General features: G+C 41.1%; 1 protein-coding gene across 1 annotated transcript in view; it reads right to left on the reverse strand.

The window, feature by feature from the left end:
* Positions 1–15,237, reverse strand: part of BLMH (bleomycin hydrolase) — a 41,660-nt gene extending 26,423 nt beyond the window's left edge. Inside the window, exons 1-6 of the mRNA XM_018064360.1 lie at positions 15,002–15,237; positions 14,501–14,719; positions 10,683–10,792; positions 9,648–9,789; positions 8,431–8,519; positions 6,829–6,921 (exon numbers count right to left, since the gene is read on the reverse strand). Of these exons, the coding sequence (XP_017919849.1) occupies positions 6,829–6,921; positions 8,431–8,519; positions 9,648–9,789; positions 10,683–10,792; positions 14,501–14,719; positions 15,002–15,014 (666 nt within the window). The 5' untranslated portion in view covers positions 15,015–15,237. The remainder of the gene's footprint in view (positions 1–6,828; positions 6,922–8,430; positions 8,520–9,647; positions 9,790–10,682; positions 10,793–14,500; positions 14,720–15,001) is intronic.

Here is a 15,521-nt window from a genome sequence, read left to right on the forward strand (position 1 = left end):
AATTATAATCTCCAGGGCCCATGATACTTCAATTCTTGGTAAGAGACTCTGCTGTTCTGAAAAACTATTCCTTGTTCCCAAAATACAAAGCTGGCAGTGAGCTTTGGGTATCTGAGACTGCTCTCTGGTGGACAACTCGGGAGTTGTTGTCTGTTTCTCCCAAGATGAAGTTGACATTCAGGACAATAAAAGATACTGGACATTGAACGAAGTCTTCATACAGAACTGAATACTGGTGAATAATAGAACCTGAAAAGCAATGGAAAAAAGACAAAAGACACCGAAAGCATGAAATACAGGATGCAGGGAAAGAAAGTATGGACCCCAATTTAAAGACAAATGATGTCGGACAGAGTCAATTTCCATCCTCATGGCTAAACTGGAAGACAGACACCAAGTAAGAGGAGGAAGGCAGGATGCAATAGCTGAGAGTCAGTCATGAAAGCTTAGAAGGGTAAGAGTTTAAAGCCAGCTACAGGCAGACACAGAATGGAGGAAACCATAGTAATTAGAAATGTTACTGGCTTGGCCAAAAAGTTCGTTTGGGTTTTTCCATAGGATGTTATGAAAAACCTGAATGAACTTTCTGTTCAACCCAGAAGAATGGGAAGGTAGTGCAATGGTTAACAACCAAGCTACCTGCAATGGAGCCAAAACTGGTAATGCTAAGAGTTCAGTGCCTGGTACCACAGAAGAAGGAACAGAATCTTGGAATCGTCATTTGTATTTACAATACTGGATTGTCCAGTAAAGTCGAAGCACTGTAGAAATGTGACTTCCTTCTATTGTAAAAACACAAAGCTACAGTGCCATTAAGAAATCATCTACTCTGACCTTTTAGTTTCACTGATGGAGAAATTAGGTTCAAAGGTAAAGTGACCTATTGATCACGGAGGAGAATGACTGCCAGGACACAGAAATTGTCACAGAAAATAGCCGAACTTTGGAGAAGGTTCGGTGCCAAGGGTAAATGAGCCAGTCACATGAGAAGAGTGGAGACCTTGGTGATTGCTGACAATGCAGAGAAAGGGGAGAGGAGACAGCTCTCTACTGCTTTCTGATGGGGAATGAAAGAAAGGCAGGGATCTGCTTTAAAAACAAAACTCCTACTTGTGCCAGCAAAAGCAAGTGGAGGAGGAGAAATTTCCTGGAGGGATTAGATATATTTTAGGGCAGGGAAAGACACAAAAACCTACACTTAAGAGGTGTGTGCCCTTCTGTGATGTTAAAGAAAATGAGCTCACAAGGATGATAACTAAGAGTCAAATGATTACCTTCAGATATAAGAAGATCTACAGTGAGCTAGCCACTAGGGGATTTAAGCTGAGGAGTGATGTGGCTTAATTTTTGTTTTAGAAAAGATGTCACTCTGGCTGTTTTGAGAACGCATGGTAAAACAGCAGGAGAGGAAGAAGGGAGACCAGTGTGGAGGCCATTGCTCTGTAGATGAGATATGCTAGTGGTTCCCACTTTTACAGTCTGTTTAGATCAAAGAAATAGAAATTCAGACTCTCCAGCTCCACCCAGATCTACTGAGTCGATCTGCACTTTAACAAGATCCCCAAGAGATTTGACTGTAAAGTTTGAAAGCACTACGTTAAGCACATTTACTCTTTCCCTCCTCCCAAATTTTGCTTCTTCAATTATTACTTCTCTCATTTACACTGCTATCCCTGACCACATACAGGTTCCCTCATAATCACTCAAAAGCCTTCTCTCCCCTACCTGGAAACCTTCCATTTATATCACCCCAAATCTTCCCTCTTCCTTGTCCTCCACATTGGCAGGTCCTGTTATCCTCACTTTGAAGATACACCACCCTCAAATATATCCACTTCTCTTCATCCTTATTTTCATCCATCTAGTGGGAACCACTACCATATCTCATCTACACAACAATAGCCTCCACGCTGGTCTCCCTTCTTCCTCTCCCGCTGTTTTACCATGCGTTCTCAAAACAGCCAGGGTGACATCTTTTTTAAAACGAAAATTAAGCCACATCACTCCTCAGCTTAAATCCCCCAGTGGCTAGCTCACTGTAGATATTCTTATATTTTTGATGTTTATGCTAAGTGAAATAAGTCAGACAGAGAAATACTGTATGACATCACTTATATGTGAAATCTAAAAAATACAGCAAACTAATGAATATAACAAAAAAGCAGCAGACTCACAGATACAGAGAAAAACTAGTGGTTAACTGTGTGTGGGGGAAGGGGTGATATAACGATTGGAGAGTGGGGGCTACAAACTAATAATGGCTGTAAGACAAGCTCAAGGATGTACTGTACAAAAGGAGGTTATAGCCAGTATCTTCTAATAACTGTAAATGGAAAGTAACCTTTAAAGCTTGTGTATACTTGATGACATAAAGCAAGATCCGCTATGACCCACCTCCTAGAGTAATGGAAATAAACACAAAAGTAAACAAGTGGGACCTGATTAAACTTAAAAGCTTTTGCACAGCAAAGGAAACTATAAACAAGGTGAAAAGACAACCCTCAGAATGGGGTTAAATAATAGCAAATGAAACAACTGACAAAAGATTAATTTCCAAAATATACAAGCAGCTCATACAATTCAATGCCAGAAAAACAAACAACCCAATCAAAAAGTGGGGAAAAGATCTAAACAGACATTTCTCCAAAGCAGACATACAGATGGCTAACAAACGTGAAAAGATGCTCAACATCGCTCATTATTAGAGAAATGCAAATCAAAACTACAATGAGATATAACCTCACACCAGTCAGAATGGCCATCATCAAAAAGTCTACAAACAATAAGTGCTGGAGAAGGTGTGCACTGTTGGTGGGAATGTAAATTGATACAGCCACTATGGAAGACAGTATGTAGATTCCTTAAAAAACTAGGAATAAAACCAACATAAGACTCAGCTTCCCTGGTGGCTTAGACGGTAAAGCGTCTGCCTATAATGTGGGAGACCTGGGTTCGATCCCTGGGTCGGGAAGATCCTTTGGAGAAGGAAATGGCAGCCCACTCCAGTACTCTTGCCTGGAAAATCCCATGGACGGAGGAGCCTGGCAAGCTACAGTCCATGGGGTCGCAAAGAGTCAGACACAACTGAGTGACTTCACTTTCACTTTCTTTCATGACCCAGCAATCCCAATCCTAGGCATATACCCCGAGGAAACTAAAACTGAAAGACATGTATATCCCATTGTTCACTGCAGCACTATTTACAATAGCTAGAACATGGAAGCAACCTAAATGTTCGTCGACAGATGAATGGATAAAGAAGTTGTGGTATATATACACAATGGAATATTACTCAGCCATAAAAAGGAATGCATGTGAGTCAATTCTAATGAGGTGGATGAACCTAGAACCTATTATACAGAGTGAAGTAAGTCAGAGAGAGAAAGATAAATATTGTATTCTAATACATATATATGGAATCTGGAAAAATGGTACTGAAGAATTTATTTCCAGGGCAGCAATGGAGAAACAGACGCAGAGAATAGACTTATGGACATGGGGAGAGGGGAGGAGAGGGTGAGATGTACGGAAAGAGTAACATGGAAACTTATATTACCATATGTGAAATAGATAGCCAACAGGAATTTGCTGTATGGCTCAGGAAATTCAAACAGGGGCTCTGTATCAACCTAGAGGGGTGGGATAGGAAGGGAGATGGGAGGGAGGTTCAAAAGGAGGGGATATATGTATACCTATGGCTGAGTCATGTTGAGGTTTGACAGTAAACAACAAAATTCTGTAGTTATCCTTCAATTAAAAAATAATTTTAAAAAAAGCTTGCATATAAAAAAAAAACTATAGGCACTAGAGAAACACAAAGAAAATGAAAAAAGGAACTTATTAACAGTGCATAGGATCCTTTCTTTAAGCTAAATTTTATATGATCTTAAATGAAAAAAAAGTACATAAGGAAAAGTATCAGAGAGTTGGCAGTGATAACCTCTGGACCACAAGGACTTTCTATGTCATCCTGCCCTGGGTTAGTTAGTACGTAATTTCTTATGTTTACAAAAGTTTAAAAGTACAAGCCTTATTCATGCTCCTGGTATAACACACTCAAAAGCCTCCAATGTGCAACAAGGTAGAATGATTAGCAAATATAATTCAAATATATTATATGCTTCAAACTAAGAAGTTAACTGTTCAGTTGAAAAAATAAAAGAAACAGGTATCCCTCGAGAAGAAAGGAAGAAAGATAAAAAGAAAGAGATACCTAGGTGTGTGCTGTGCTGTGGTCAGTCAATTCACTTATGTCTGACTCTTTCTGACCCAGGGACTGTGGCCCACCAGGCTCCTTTGTCCATGGGATTCTCCAGGCAAGAATACTGGAGTGGGTAGCCATTCATGTTTCCAGGGGACCTTCCCAACCCAAGGATCAAACCCGAGTCACCTGCATCACAGAGGCAGATTTTTTACCCACTGAGCCACCAGGGAAGCCTCCTTAGAAATGCCTTTAGCATAAACACATCTCATTCAAAGCTATGGGAGCTTCATGGCTGTTGATTCAAGTCATCATTTTGAGGTGCCTACAAGGCTAGGCAAATCACAGGTACTAATTTGTGGCTTTAAAACCACAACTAGACTCTTCATTACCAGAAGAGTCAGGTTCACTAATGAGAAGTCATCTAGGGAATTGTAAAAATTTAAAGACCTACCACACAGAATTCTGTAGTCAACAGTTTACAGAGAATCATTAAGTAAATAATCCTATAAAACATTTATACTCAGGACTTGGCAAGGTGGTGTTTTACTGTTTCCAAGGTTAGGAAAGGAGAGAAAAGATATGTAGAATATATCTGCCGTCTTAGCAGCTAATCGCAGGCTCAGATAATGGACTTTAGATACATCATTTAAAAGATCATTAAAGCAAATATCTTAAGTCAACAGGATGTTTGTGATCTGCAATAAGTACCATCTGAGACTATTTCCATAACTCTTTACAGACCCTTCCTCCCTACCCCCTATACCCCACAATCTTAGTATAATCATAAAGGCAAATTATGCAAGAGACATGGCTTTAAGAAGAGAGATCATTCTAAGGAAGAAACAAGAAAACTACCATTTACTGGACAACTGCTATATACCAGGCACTAGAACTTACACTCAGATATTTAATTCTTTATGTGATCCCCACAAAAATCCAATGAGGAATGCATTTTAAACTCAAACTGAATCTGAGACAGGTTAAGTATTTTATCCAAGATCACAGAGCTGTTAAGTGATAAAGGTGAAACCCATGTCCTATTCCAAAGCCTATTTCTTTTACTACAGATACCTTTCTTAACAAAGAACACTTAAGGAAGTAGAGAGAGAAGTAAATATGAGACAATTTAAATGTATCAGGCAAACTGACACCTCTGTATTCAGCCACTGAACAGTATTTAAGAAACTAAATTGTATCAAGCGAGAGGGTAGGGGCATTACACATGAACAAATTGAGACCTGACAGTTTGAGGAACCTATCCCAGGTCACATGGCTGTTAAATAATGAGGAGGAGAGATGGTCTGACCTCAGAGACCATGCTCGGGACTACACTCTGCAGCCTCTCTAAAATTTAAAGGAAAGCACGAGTGAAGCATTAACGTTGTCCACTGTAGTAAAACAAAAAAAATTTAGACCGTTTTAATTCCACAAAAATAGTCCTGAAAGAACTGTTAGTTGAATGATTTCGAGTAATGGGTCCACTAGATCAAAAACATAAATATTTGTACTTTTCTTAAAGCAGTTTCACAGTTTTATACATATTCATTTGGATTATGGATAGTATTAAATGTAATCATTGATGTAATTATATAATAAAGATTCTTAACGGCCTTGATAATAAATATTGCACCCTGGTATTTGTTTAATGCTCTTTTAAAGTTTTCCAAAATGTCTTCACATACATTGTTTTAACCACTATAACCATGAATAGTTTCCCATTTTTATTGCTACAGAATAAAGCCAAAAGATCTGGCATCTACCTAAGATCCCTCACAGCTCTGCCTTTCTAGCTTAATTTGCTACCAAACACACTCACAAAAAGTTATGTATCAGGTACTCGGTTGTCTGAAGATTTCACCTTTGTTCATGCCAGTGTACATGAAGTCCTGTGTCTGGAATGGTTTTCCCAGTTTTCTACCTGGTAAATCGCTACTGTTCTTTCAAGAACTGGTTCAAATATCTGTCCCATGAAACCTTCAGTTCACTGACTTATTCGCTCCCTCCTCTATGACCACCAAGTCCTTTTTTATACATCTCCAGCAAAGGATTTATTATAATTATTCCTGTTGTTGTTTTTTTTTTTTTACCAAGGAATTGAGCTCCTTGAGAATAGAGACTGTCTTTCTCATCTCTGTATTCCCAGTGCCAAACTCCTAGCAAGTATTCAATATTTATGAAATGAATAAAGAATGAAATTATACAGAATCCTAAATTGGGAAAGAGCAGATTCAAGTACAAGTCCCATGTGTATATATACTCAGTTGTTCAGTTGTGTCCAACACTTTGCGACCCCACAGACCACCAGGCTCCTCTGTCCAGGGAATTTTCCTGACAAGAATAACGGAGTGGCTTGCCCTTTCCTCCTCTCAGTGATTTTCTGACCCAAAGATCAAAATAGTGTCTCCTGCATCAGCATGTTGATTCCTTACTGCTGAGCCACCTGGGAATCCCACAAGTCCCATACTAAACTGCAAAGTTTATACCTCAGCCTTTTTAGCTGTAAAATTAAGTAATTTTCAATTCAATGTTAATGACAATGACCATGCTTCCTAATCAATTTAACAGATAGGAACATTCTCAGAGTTCTTTAAAAGGGTCACAAAAAATCCAGTAATTGTTATTACCTCCTCCATCATGGAGTCCTGTGTGGCTGAGATTTCTTCTTTGGTTGCACCACTGTGTACCAGGTTCCGCAGTCGTATGCAGAATTCTCTCATCTATGACAGAAATTTATTTAGCATTCCAACAGTTACCCAAATTCAACTGTAAAGGAGACTAACAGACCAACACTAGCTCCATTTTGAAGTATAACTCAGTCAAGACCCAGGGCAAAGTTCACAGAAGCAAATGTTTTCTCCAACAACTCCACTTACACATAGACAGAAAAACTTTCTCCATAAGGAGAAAAGACATGGATGAGTCCCCTAAAATACTAGATGGAACTGCTTCTGCTCTGCAACTGATGGTACCCTTTGTGATGTGTCTGGGAATGGGGAAAACATGTGATTTCAAAATGCCTATCACAAAAAAACAGGAGACAAGTTGATTATGCCACTAATTCACTCTAACAGGTTTTAATTTAGAATCTTCCTGGTTGTCTATTTCTTCTCTGTAAAATCATTATGATCATGGCTATGCCAAACCCCAATATACTTTTCATTTTTGTTGTTTTCAATTTTGGGAGACGCCTAAGATAAACATGAGTCATAAACCTAGCCACAGGGCTAAAGAGGATCTTGTTCCCACCTGAAATGGAATCCAATGCCTTACTAGTAATGATCTTTCAGCCTGTGGATAATACTCCCCAGAGTTTCCCGAGTGGAAAATAACCTACTTCTCATATTGGGGAAACACATTTTACAGTTTATTTTAAAATGTAGTCTTTCTTCCAGGGATGACAAATCCAATTTTCAGCCTCATAGATCAAGACAGTAGATTTGGGCAACTCCCAGTTCTTAAAAAAGAAATCTGGCAGGCAGAGCAGCATCCCTGTAGGATTCACAGTCCTCCCTGGGAAAATGGGTTACGCAGAGAAGACAGAATGATTCATTAAGATAACTGAGGCAATAAAAAGCAGTTAAGGGACTACATCAAATGTTTTAGTGAGTGGATAAACTACACTTGAGGTAGTTTGGGGAAGCCTAAGAACTCTGCCTCGTCTTTAAGGAGGTCTTCCTTAGGTGTTTGGTTTTACTAGACCATAAAGCTGTCCCAGTCTGCCTCCACTAGAACCAAGTGAGAGACACAGTAGCCCATGTGCTTGTCCCACACTGAGAATGGGGCTTTCATTCCTCAGTACTCATAAGAAAGAATTAAAACCAACAGAAATAAAAGGGGGATATTTTTAAAGAGAAGAAAAAAATCACTCTACTAATCACCATTATTTTTAAAAAATAATTATTTTATTTTGGCTGTACTAGGTCTTTGATGCGGTGGGTGGGCTTATTAGTTGCCCCACAGCACATGGGACCTTAGTTCCATGACCAGGGATCAAACCCTTGTCCCCTGCATTAGAAGGTGGATTTTTAACCACTGGACCACCAGGGAAGTCCCATCAGTTACTTTTAAAGTTAATATGCAGCTACACTGCCTTGGATGGACAATGAGAAGCTATCTTATATATAGCCTGTGTACACTGCAATGCCCAGGAATGCCCCTGGAAAATCAGTTAGGAGTTCTAAGGTAAACACATTACATGCAATCCCGCCCTGCTCCGTATGTTGTACCTTGTGATTCAGAATATCATTCATCCTTCTGGTTGCCTCTGTCGTGTAAGTTTCAGGGAAGCACTTCTTAGGGATAACACCATATTTTTCTAAAAGAAAACAAATTTTAATGTTCCATAAAGTAAACGTAAATTCCAAGTGTCAGAAATTTGGACAAAAACAGCTATTGCTTTTAAAAATAGGCCCTATTTTGCTAGTCTATCGGTGACTGCAGCCATGAAGTTAAAAGACACTTGCTCCTTGGAAGGAAAGCTATGACAAACCTAGACAGAGTTATTAAAAAGCAGAGACATTACTTCACCAACAAAGGTCTGTATCGTCAAAGCTACAATTTTTTGAATAGTCGTGTATGGATGTGAGAGTTGGACCATAGAAGGGGCTGAGTGCCAAAGAACTGATGCTTTCAAATTGTGGTGCTGGAGAAGAGTCTTAGAGAGTCCCTTGGATAGCAAGATCAAACCAGGAAATCAATCTTAAATATTAACTGGAAGGACTGATGCTGAAGCTGAAGCTCTGATACTCTGGCTACCTGATGAGAAGAGCCAACTCACTGGAAAAGACTCTGATGCTGGGAAAGATTGAAGGCAAGAGAAAGGGGCGACAGAGGATGAGATGGTTGGATGGCATCACCAACTCAATGGACATGAATGTGAGCAAACTCCAGGAGATAGTAAAGAAGAGGGGAGCCTAGTGTGCTGCAGTCCATAGGGTCACAAAGAAACAGACATAACAACAAAAACAAAACCCAGAAAACTGAACGATCTCATGATATTATTAAACAGGTCATTTAATCTGCATATTTATCCATCCATCTTGGAATTAATTATGTTTTTAGTCTAATACACTTTGCAAAGTACTCAATATGAGGGAGTTTCCCCTAAAGACAATTTTTTGCAAGAGGATATTTTCAAACAGTTGCAGTTTTCAATGTGTTTCTTGATTACATCAACAGATAAGAGAGAAACTTTTTCATAGAAAGTTAGTTATACTTAATACATTTTCTTCTCTAAACTTTAAAGTACCTATCTCTTTACCTCCAATTTAAGAAAGGTACTTACTAGGTAAGAACATGAGATAAAGGTTCTTAGAGCTAACTGTATACCCTTCTGGGGACCAGTTCTACACTATACTTAAACACCAAAGAAATGGCCTACGCTGAACTACAGAGCCTTGTTCAATGAAGCTGGGTTTCAGTTCTCTTACAGAAAGGCTCTTACCAACAATATTGACAAGCATATCCCATTGTCCTCCATCATTGGCAGGATTCATAAGCAAATACTGCACCAGCCTACCATCCTCAGGCTCCTTTTTCTGAGCTGTGTCCACAAAAGCATTTAAGAAGAAATAACAGCGTTCAACCTAAAGTAAGAGAAGTTAAATAAAATTAAAGGAGAAAAGAGCTAATATCTTTAAAGGCATTAGCGACAGAACAGGAGTCCTGGAACTACTGCAGACCCGACAGAGTAGCTATTTTTAAACTGAAGCTGATATCTAAATAGCACCGTCTCTGGGACTTCCCTGGTGGTTCAGTAGTTAAGACTCTATGCTTCCACTGCTGGAGGCATGGGTCTGATCCCTGGTTGGGGAAAAGAATCTGCTTGGAATGAAGGAGACACAGGAGTTACAAGTAGCTAAGATCCAACATGCTGCACAGTGTGGCCAAAAAACAAAAAAAAAAAAAAAAAAAAAAAAAGAGGAATATCTGGCTTCATAAGAATATGTGAAGGATTTTCTTTTAATGTGTGTACACATTTTAATAGTTTATCCTGAACAAGGCAGTGCTTCATTCTGAAACAAAAATCTGATACTTAGACCCTTCAATCAATAAATATCTAACAGACACATACAATGTACACTTTAAAGATTTTCTTTAAAAAAAGGAATACAATTATTTACTGTTTTTCAGACAAGTACTACCCAGAGAAAGGGAATTAGGTCCTAGAAAGACAAATGACCTACATAAAGATGCTAAAAGGAGAAATTATTGAAAACACAAAGTTTTAAATAAGAAAGACACAAGGAAGTAGTAAGGTAAGTCATCAGACTTATTATTTCATTGCCAAAAAGCCACCTACCAACCCAGTGGTTCTGCCTTTGAAAAGAATCAATTTTTGATACTTTGGAAATCAGAACAAACGGTGTCACACCTATAATGGAAGGCAGACAACAACTGGAAAAGCAAGAAATGAAGAAACAGTCCCTACCAAAGCTGATGCTGATACAAAAAGACTCTTGAAAAATCAGTTCCATACCTTGTCCCAGAAAAAGAGGTAAGACTGACTAAATTCAAATTCTTCAATATTGAATCTTCTCATGAATGGAAGTCTCATAACATTCAGACAAGAAAAGATCCAGCATCGCCCTAAAAGGAGAAAGCAAATCAAGAAATTAGGGTGAGTGTTCACATAGATTACACTGTTCTAATTGTATTTCCCAACACTGAATATATGACAACATCTTGGACAATTTAAGACCAATCAAAAAGCAGAAAGATACAAAAACAAGAAAGGTAGTTTCTTTTTGACTATTTGCAATATATATATACAAAGTTTTATATCCTTAATATATTTTAAAAAATCTCTTTACATATCACATAAAGAATCAATTACACATCACCTAAGAAAATTAGAAAAAGAAATATTGATAGGGAAATATGAGTAGAGATCATGAATAACTAATTTAATAGTCAAAAAAGACACAAATAGCCAAGAAACATTTTTTTTTAAAGTCCATCATAAGATACCTGTTAAGTGGGGAAGCATTATTTTATAATTAATAACGCCCAGTATTGGCAAGGACCCAGAGACACAGCATTCTTACACACCTTGGATAAGAATCTAAACAGGTAAAAAATATCTGAAGGCAATTTGGCAGTATATGGCAAAAGTCTCAAAAAGATCCTACCCTTTAATCTGGAATACACAGTATACACCTCAATATAAGGTGACCCTAACATAAGTCAATCCCCACGCCTCCAAGGAGAAATTTTTTTTAAGTTATTTAGTTAACTGGCTTATATGAACACTTAAAAATATAGATGAAATAGTAACTACCTATTTAACCTAATACCTAACTTAGTAGCTTAAATATATATTTAAAATCATGTCACTACAATAAATGGACATAGAAGCACTGCGTTTTCCACGTTCACAGGTCATTGTCACACTGTTCCACACTCTTCACAGGCATCTTGGCATCAGTGCCTTTGCCATCATGTTGTTGTTATTCAGTCGCTCAGTTGTGTCCAACTCTTTGTGACCCCATGGACTGCAGCACACCAGGATTCCCTGTCCTTCACCATCTCCCGAAGCTTGCTCGAACTCATGTCCATTGAGTCAGTGATGCCATCCAACCATCTCATCCTCTGTCATCCCCTCTCCTCCCATCTTCAATCTTCCCCAGCATTATGGTCTCTTTGCTTTCAGTGAGTCAGCTCTTCGTATTAGGTGGCTAGAGTACTGGAGCTTCAGCTTTAGCATCAGTCCTTCCAATGCATAGTTAGGATTGATTTCCTTTAGGATTGACTGGTTGGATCTCCCTTGCAGTCCAAGGGACTCTTAAGAGTCTTCTCCAACACCCACAGTTCAAAACCATCAATTCTTTGGCACTCAGCCTTCTTTATGGTCCAACTTTCACATCCATACATGACTACTGGAAAAACCATAGCTTTGACTATATGGGCCTTTGTCAGCCAAGTAATGTCTCTGCTGTTTAATACACTGTCTGGGTTTGTCTTAGCTTTTTCTTTTAATCAGAACATCTTCCTTCCATCTACTATTTTTGAGACAGCAATGTTTTGAATCCATGCATAAAGCTGGCTCTAAAAATGTTATGCTACCCCTCAAGCATATAATCATATTCTTCATTTGTCCTATAAGTGGAAACCACAAACTCCACAATGTCACCATCTTCTGTAACGACTTAGTGATCTTTGTGCTTCAGTCATGTTCGACTCTGTGATTCCATGGACTGTAGCCTGCCAGGCTCCTCTGTCTATGGGATTCTCCAGGCAAGAATACTGGAGTGGGTTACCAGGCCCTCCTCCAGAGGATCTTCCCTACCCAGGGATCAAACCCATATCTCTTATGTCTCCTGCATTAGCAGGCAGGTTCTTTACCATTAGCACACATACCGTGTTTTTCAAAATCACTAATGACTTAGCATACATAAATTACTAATGACTCAGTCACCTCTCTCATACATACAATATTATTTCCTAGTGAGGAAATCTAGATGAACTGTTAATGTGAAAACTGCATGAAAATAAACCACATAGCTCATGTGCTATGTATATCTTCTCTAAGTAAAAGTGACACCACAGAATATATGAGACCTGATTTGTGGCAGATGCATATTTCCAGGCTCTTCCCTAAGAGGTCACTGCAATTCAACACCATGTAAGACCACTGTGACATTACTAATTGAATAATTTGTGGCCTGACAGGCCACACCACCCCAAGCATTTTCTGATGACAAAACATTAATTATTGCAAGGTCATAATTTTTTCCTTAAAATTTAAAAATCAACTTTACTGAGGTATAATTCATATACAATAAAATACATCTACGTCATAAATGTACACTTTTTTGAGTTTTGGCTGGCTTCAAACAAGCACTGATCTGCTTTCTGCCAAAATAAACAGACTGGGAGAAGTTTTTAAATGGATAGGCAGGCTACAGTCCATGGGGTTGCAAAGAGTCAGACACAACTGAGCAACTAACATACACAGGCTTTAAAAAGTTCTTTTAGTATAATTCTGCTGTGAGAATGTCCTCCTTATTTAGGCTCCTAGATAACCCATCTTTCACTGTAGCTGTCCTTCTTGTGGTGCCAGACTGTAGAACAAGAGCTCTTGACCGGCAAGGCATACAAACTGGTCTCTGAGTGAGAACTGAGCCTTTAGCACATTTGTTCAGTTCAGGTCAGTTGCTCAGTTGTGTCTGACTCTTTGCAACCCCATGAATCGCAGCACGACAGGCCTCCCTGTCCATCACCAACTCCCAGAGTTCACCCAAACTCATGTGCATCGAGTTGGTGATGCCATCCAGCCATCTCATCCTCTATCATCCCCTTCTCCTCCTGCCCCCAATTCCTCCCAGCATCAGGGTCTTTTCCAATGAGCCAACTCTTCGCATGAGATGGCCAAAGTATTGGAGCTTCAGCTTCAGCATCAGTCCTTCCAATGAACACACAGGACTGGTCTCCCTTAGGATGGACTGGTTGGATCTCCTCACAGTTCAAGGGACTCGCAAGAGTCTTCTCCAGCACCACAGATCAAAAGCATCAATTCTTCGGTGCTCAGCTTTCTTCACAGTCCAACCCTAGATGATGCTTTGAAAGCGCTGCACTCAATATGCCAGCAAATTTGGAAAACTCAGCAGTGGCCACAGGACTGGAAAAGGTCAGTTTTCATTTGTTCAAGTTGCAACTAAAAGGCATGCTTAAAAACATTTGATGACGTTTTGATGCAATTACGTTGTGTCTTTTCCATCCCACACATGGCCTTCAGGGCAACATGGAGGAGTTCTCTAGGGTATGAATATTTTTACATGTTTCTTTTTTTAATTTTTGGCTACACTAGGTCTTAGCTGAGGAGCAGGGTTCAGCAGTTGTGGCACAAAGGCTTAGCTGCTCCCAGCCATGCGGGATCTTCACAGACCAGGGATGGAACCCGCGAGCCCTGCATTGACAGACAGATTCCTATCCACTGCTCCACCAGGGAAGTCTCATTTTTCATGCTTTGTACCAAGAAAAAGTATCTCCAAGATTCGGGCTGCAATCACATAACTTCAGGACAGAGTATCCGTGAAGTACATTTAAACAGATGACCTTGGACTAGTCAGTCACTTGAGTGCTCAAATCAAATACACCAAGGAGCCACAGAGCAGCAAAACAAGTCACAATGTAGCTTCCTCGGGCCTGCCTGTATCTGTGTCTATTCTCTTAAGAATTTATCCCAAGTTCTCTTCATCCAACCTCTGCTCCCTTTAAGACTGTTCTTAGGTAGGACGCCACAATGGTATGCTCTCAAGAGTCAAGGGACGTGTATAAGAAGTTTGAAGACCTCACCTGAACTCTTCTGGTTGGTGACGGGCTTGCCTTCCTGATGCACGGCGTGCTGGAACACATGCTGAGTACCCTGGACCGTGGCCCTCTTCAGACAAATGTCCAGCAGGTCGTGAGTGGTGCCGACATTCTGGGCCAGTACGAACTGAGGGTCGGAATTCAGTTTCTGAAGCAGAGCCGCTACCTTCTCCGAATTCAGTCCTGCTGGAATACCTGATGGGACTGTAACATCAAAAAGAGGCTGAGGAGGGCTCATCTCCTACACTGGGACTCTAACTTGGTAAGAGCATCCCGCTGTGACCATGGAGCAGCGAAGCCCTTCCCCGGCGTCCTCGCCCACGAAGCTGCCTCCCTCCAGGCCTCTCCAGCCCACCCAGAAAGCTCCATCCCCGCCGTCGCCCGGGGTCCCAGCCCCGGCCCTTCCCCTCCACCCGCCCTCCGGGACGCAGCGGAGCCCCTAGAGGCCCCCCGGCAGAGCCTCGGCAGGGAAGAGCGGCACCTCACCCGCTCCGTTCATGGCGTCCACGGTGCCCGGGGAGGGAACGGTAGTTTCGGGGTCCTCAGGCCGGGGCCGGGACGGCACAGCGCTTCGCAGCCTGGGCAGCCGACCTGCCTCTCGCACCCGGAGCGCCGGAAAGAGGAAACCGGCTCTGTGGCGGCGGAGGGCGAGAGAAACGGGGTCCGCGGAGGGACAAAACTCCCCCCACGCGTTGCTGAGTCAGCGCCGTCGGGGCTGGCCCCGCCCAGGGGAGGGCCGAGGGGGCGGGCTGCTGACGCGCTCCGAGCCCTAACCATCCGCGGGTCCCCCCGCGGTTCCGGCCCACGTGGGCCGCTGTGATTACGCTTCCCGACCCCCGGGGCGTCCTCCTAGGATCCGGTCAGCCCCGAGGCGGAAACCTTATAGAGATTTCATGCTGGGCCTCGGAGGCCGAATACACTAGCATTGTGGATTGATCCCCCCGTTAAACCTTTTCAGAGGCCAAAGGAGGGCTCCAGGCTGTGGAGCGGGCTGAGGAGTCGCATA

This window comes from Capra hircus, chromosome 19 (assembly GCF_001704415.2).
Source record: "Capra hircus breed San Clemente chromosome 19, ASM170441v1, whole genome shotgun sequence".
Classification (NCBI taxonomy): Eukaryota; Metazoa; Chordata; class Mammalia; order Artiodactyla; family Bovidae; genus Capra; species Capra hircus.